This window comes from Calidris pugnax, unplaced genomic scaffold (genome assembly GCF_001431845.1).
Source record: "Calidris pugnax isolate Ruff unplaced genomic scaffold, ASM143184v1 scaffold983, whole genome shotgun sequence".
Taxonomy (NCBI): domain Eukaryota; kingdom Metazoa; phylum Chordata; class Aves; order Charadriiformes; family Scolopacidae; genus Calidris; species Calidris pugnax.
In genome coordinates this window covers 19312-19851 of record NW_015091605.1, presented here as the reverse complement: position 1 = coordinate 19851, position 540 = coordinate 19312, and the positions used below count along the sequence as shown (strand labels likewise).

Sequence of the window (540 nt, the reverse complement as noted above, 5' to 3'; positions counted from 1 at the left end):
CCGCCTCTGCCGTAAAACGCGTTGGCTGCACGTCGTAAAGTATCGCAAACGCGGCGGGGGAGGACTAAGGGTGAGCGAGACGGGGGGGCAGAGCGGCCCGTAGCGGGGGGCGCGCTAGGAAGGCGGAAGTACCATAGAGAGTACGCCCAGTGTTGCCATGGCGACGCCCGCCGCCATCTTTGCGTGAATGGGGGCCGCCATTATGGAGCGGGAACGGGGCCCACCCCCGGAGAGGACCCTGTGGCGGCGGGAGACGGGATGGGGCGCAACGGGAGGTCACGGAGGGTCTGGAACAGCAGCGGGATCCGTCTGTGTCCCCCCAGGGTCCCGGTGACGCCCGGTTTCTCCCCTCACACACCCACACACACCGCTTCTGCCGTAAAGCGCGTTGGCCGCCCGTCGCGAAGTGTCGTAAACGCGGCAGGGGAGGACTAAGGGTGAACGAGACGGGGTGGGCAGAGCGGCCGCGTTGGGAAGGCGGAAGTGCCATAGAGGCGAAGGCGGAAGAGGAAGAGGCTTTATTTCGCGTTACCATGACGA

The 540-nt window shown here is 66.1% G+C and overlaps 2 protein-coding genes across 2 annotated transcripts in view; one reads left to right on the top strand and one right to left on the bottom strand.

Annotated features, from left to right (window-relative positions):
* The window catches only part of TAZ (tafazzin), a 6527-nt gene extending 6350 nt beyond the window's left edge, over positions 1-177 (bottom strand). The window contains exons 1-2 of the mRNA XM_014961822.1: positions 157-177; positions 21-114 (exon numbers count right to left, since the gene is read on the bottom strand). Coding sequence (XP_014817308.1) covers positions 21-114; positions 157-177 — 115 coding nt within the window. The remainder of the gene's footprint in view (positions 1-20; positions 115-156) is intronic.
* A 10-nt stretch (positions 178-187) lies between these two features.
* The window catches only part of WDR13 (WD repeat domain 13), a gene marked incomplete at its 3' end in the record, with an annotated part of 19520 nt that continues 19167 nt past the window's right edge, over positions 188-540 (top strand). The window contains exon 1 of the mRNA XM_014961820.1: positions 188-285. Within this exon, the coding sequence (XP_014817306.1) occupies positions 188-285 (98 nt within the window). The remainder of the gene's footprint in view (positions 286-540) is intronic.